The sequence below is a fragment of the Branchiostoma floridae genome, chromosome 1, assembly GCF_000003815.2.
Source record: "Branchiostoma floridae strain S238N-H82 chromosome 1, Bfl_VNyyK, whole genome shotgun sequence".
NCBI classification, from domain to species: domain Eukaryota; kingdom Metazoa; phylum Chordata; class Leptocardii; order Amphioxiformes; family Branchiostomatidae; genus Branchiostoma; species Branchiostoma floridae.
In genome coordinates, this window is record NC_049979.1 from 8,870,859 (window position 1) to 8,875,233 (window position 4,375).

The 4,375-nt window shown below is 42.9% G+C and overlaps 1 protein-coding gene across 1 annotated transcript in view; it reads left to right on the top strand.

The window, feature by feature from the left end:
• The first annotated feature begins 926 nt into the window (after positions 1-926).
• LOC118425967 (alpha-2,8-sialyltransferase 8E-like) overlaps positions 927-4,375 on the top strand; it is a 4,373-nt gene continuing 924 nt past the window's right edge. The window contains exons 1-6 of the mRNA XM_035835154.1: positions 927-1,318; positions 2,313-2,489; positions 2,848-2,989; positions 3,374-3,486; positions 3,787-3,867; positions 4,266-4,372. Coding sequence (XP_035691047.1) covers positions 1,140-1,318; positions 2,313-2,489; positions 2,848-2,989; positions 3,374-3,486; positions 3,787-3,867; positions 4,266-4,372 — 799 coding nt within the window. The 5' untranslated portion in view covers positions 927-1,139. The remainder of the gene's footprint in view (positions 1,319-2,312; positions 2,490-2,847; positions 2,990-3,373; positions 3,487-3,786; positions 3,868-4,265; positions 4,373-4,375) is intronic.

Below are 4,375 nucleotides of genomic sequence, written 5' to 3' on the forward strand. Positions count from 1 at the left end.
CACCATATACACCTCGGGCCGGGGCATTAACCCTTTATTCATGCCCCATTGGGGCTAAATGCAGTCAGTTATATATATATCAGAAAAACATTATTGTGCTTTATGAATATATGAAGTTTATTGCATATTCATGCCCCATTGGGGCTAAATGCAGTCAGTTATATATAGATCAGAAAAGAGTTCCCATATTTTGAACATCTTAATGCAACGGATACATTTCTATTTTTGATGCGCCTAGATAAACCCTATATATATATGAAGCCGCGCCCTCTGGCGTAACACAGCGATTTCACAGGCTCGTCACTGAGCACGAAAGCATGCCAAAACACCTCGGGGTATTTTGGCTTTCGGGTCATAGCTTTTCCGATAACTGTTGTTTTTTGTCAGTATACGACATTACGATTCACTGAATATACGCCATATCCTGGTATAACAAGAACGCGCATTGTGTATCTATTATCTTGGCAGCAAAATTTGATAGAATATCGAGAGTAAACCTACACGTTAATGATATGTGCAATCTCACAGATCACCGTGTGTGTTTATCTGGGGCAATGATGTCTCAATTTTCCTATTGGGTGGGGCCCTTATCGCACCTCAGGTAACCAATGCAGTAGACCAACGACAGTTCTAATCACCGATGCAGTCTGCACCTTTTGTGGTGTCGGAAACACAAATCTCATATCAGTTCGTCACATTTACTCCTGATTCGAACTGGCCAGTCGGCATAACACGAGTAAATCGCGCCCTCAGGCATAACATGCCGCTTTCTCAGGTGTTCACCCTCAATACGTCACAGTGTCATGACCTGGGTCAATTTACAACAGGTAATGACCACAGTGGGTTACCATTTATTTAGCACCCTACCCCACCCCACCCGTGTTCTGTAACACCACAATTTGTGTCAGAAACACAGTTCCCCGCTCGTCACGTTTAACCCTGTTCTACGTGTGTCCCTGCCACTTTATGTCCTCAGTGCGGCCAGCCATGACCAGTACCACGTGACGAAGTCAGAAAACTCGCCGAGCAACTTGTATACATTGTATGAAAAAGCTAAAAACCACACGGCGGGTGCACCCTGTGGGATATGACAAGTACAGGCTGCCTGCTTATCACGGCATGGTCTTCTGCCAGTCGTCATGCGAATATGGTCCTATCTTCTTCAGTTCGAGATTGTCGTCTTTGTGCTCGCGCTAGGCCATTTTGGGCTGTTGATGCTGTATGAGCCACCAGCCTCGACACCGAGGGCCGACTGTTGCTGTGAAGAAAGAGTTCAACGACAAGACACTGACGGAGAATGGCGACTGATAAAACTGAGGTCAGTGACATAATACCAACGTTACACGAACGACGCTCACGAAGGGTTCTTATGAACTCTGTTCTGTCTTGATACCAAGCTATGTCTTGTCTGTCCTTCATTGTAAGTTGTTGCATTATAATGAAATGTTTTATTGCAAATCATGCCCATGGAACTAATTGCAAATTATAAGCAATCTGACGACGTGTTAACAGCTGACGTAACGTGTTACATTCTTGTTACATTCAATCTCACAACAGCTCAGTTGGTTGACCCTGGCTATGTCTACCCAGGCAACATATCGAGAATGTAACTATTAACGTTACAAGTCATTGATAATGCAAGTGTTGTACAATTCTTCAGACATGCCAAAGGGACACAAACGTACAATTAGTATCTGACAAAACATGAAAATAATGAAAAATAATCGATGTGGTGTATATCATTACTGAAGTTCCAATGGATCCAGGTAAGTGTCCGGTAGGAAGATAGTTTACTAACTCTACCCAATGACGTTATATCTCATGTAACGTCCTTGCTCTGGCACAAAGAAAATTGCTCGCATTGCCCCTGGCGAGATTCCCATTGTTCGTCAGTAATGGTACAACTTATGCTCGTGTCCAGCCACGTCCACAGGAATGCAGCTCAGACAAGTTATATCATTGCGGATCATGCAGTCTGAACTTCGTTCTTGTTGTTAACGTTCGCGCCTTGTAGTGCCTAGTGGCACATGGCAATGCCTAGTAGTGGTACATAGGGCAGCGGGTGTCCTTGATATCTATACTAGAGTACAAATGTGTATTCTTACAGAGAGGGCTAGGGGTTGCTAGCCCTTCTTGATGCACCTCCTCGAAAACGGACTCCCATTTTACTTCCCTTCCGAAAGACGGATGCAGTCCCAACCGAGATACCCTTTCCAGCATTTGAACTCGGGGCTCCCAGTTAAAGCTAATTAGAACCACGAGCTATGATGGACATTTCTTTTGAGTTAACGTCTTCTGTAATTATCTTATAGCCCGGTGGTTGACGAGACACGAGAGAAGCTGTTGGTAAACAAGTCATTACAAACCTTAGCAGCTACAGAACACGCGCCAACGACTGTTGTAAAGCCGGTAAAGAAGGAACCTGGGTCGGAGAGGTGGAAGGTGTCTCTGTGGGGAGGGTTCGACTTCACGACAATCCGGTCCATAAGGTAAATCATTTCTTTATCATCTTTACTTGTAACCTAAGATGTTGAATACACTATCAACGTTGGTTTATGGCGTCGGTTCCGTGTACAGAATGTTTTGTAATATGTAGTCATAAACTCTGTCATATGTAAGCATAATTATTCATCCGTTAGTTTTATACATTAAAAAATACATCTCAAAATACATTCAGATATTACATAAAGTTATATATTTGTTTACAGTTTGTTTTTACTTGTAGTCTTCGAGTGTTGCCCTTGTAAAGGATGTATTGGTTCTGCAAATAGATAAATACATAGATAAAAGAAACATCTTAAGATACAATGCTGAATCGCGGAAATAAACCGTCCATTGATTTTGCAGAGGATCCGTCTTGAAGGATACGAAAGTCGCCACCCACTGGTACTGCTCCCGGACCAACATGCCGCTACACTCCACCTTCAAGTTCTATGATGGAAAACAACAACACAGGGTCATGAGAGGGACATACCAGTATTTACCACCGGCAAGTACATGTACTACAATATGGTTTAACGTGCGAAGCGCACCACAACGTCAAATCCAGTGTGATTTGGCAACATCAAAGATACACTTCACATATTTTGGAGTTGGTCAGATTCCTTAATCTTTGACTATGGAGACAAAAAAACTGTAGGTATGGGATAAACAATTCATCCACCGACAAAGTCAAGTAGGTTAGGGTTGTGCTTAGCTCTAAAGTGTGCGCTAGTGTGATCTGTTTTAGGCTGTAAGAAAACAACGAAGAAACACAATTCCAATGTTTCGTGATGTTAATGAGCCACGAATAGCTACGTGTTGTAATCAACCAGCGCATTTTGGCGAATATGTTTCTGGTGCCCTGAAATTATGAAATCTTTTCCATGTCCAGGAAACACAGTTTCCCGAAAAGCTGTACCGAACCTGTAGTGTTGTTGGCAACGGCGGGATCCTCAGTGGCACAGGCTGTGGCAGCCAGATCGACTCCGCTGACTACGTTTTCAGGTAGGAACTTTTCATCCAGCGTAAAATTTGCAAAAGACTTTCTATTGCTGAATCAATCTCGTCTTATTATTACTATGTAACAAAATTACTGCGATGGCAAAAGCAGAGTAAATGGCTGTATACAGAGAATGTTCTAAAACGTTGCACTTAACTCATGCTATTCCGTACAACATAGAATGCACACAGGTAGTCTACTTGTTAAACACTAGTGTTATAACGTTAAGTTCCTCACGCACAATGATTAAAAAAGAGTCAGGGTTAAGGGAACACAATCATAAACCAAACGTGCCCGGCTTTCAGAATCAACCTACCTCCTGTGAGTGGAGACGTTGGTAGGAAGGCGAGCTTCGTCACCATCAATCCTTCTCTTCTAACAGAACAGTAAGTATGAGTGGAAAGTATCTTCTGGCATAGTTCAGTCTTAACAGTACTAGTGTGTGAGGGAAGAGGGTCATCTCTCATTAGCGACAGACAAGAGTGAGCGTGAAGGAAAATAACGATCTAGGATTTGACAAATCAGATGATAGGCGAAACGGGTGTCGTTTCTTACGTCCCAGTATTAACTGAGTATGGATAGCGTATATAGATATTGGTACCGTAAATTGCCGACTAATATATTTCTCTTGAAACCTGACAAAGACAGGGGGCAAAATGTACAGGAGCTGTCGACCGAAGGAAACAAAAAACCCTGACTTTGTCATACAAACTCCATAATCCTTATTGATATGTCCTGTACACCATGAACATGCATATGATATGACGATCATTTTCTGTCCCAGTTATGGTTCGCTCAAATCGGACGACGGGAGACAGAACTTCACTGCTATGCTTGACTCCTACCTCGGAACGACCACCTTCTACACGCACCCGTTTTCCAACATCAACAGCA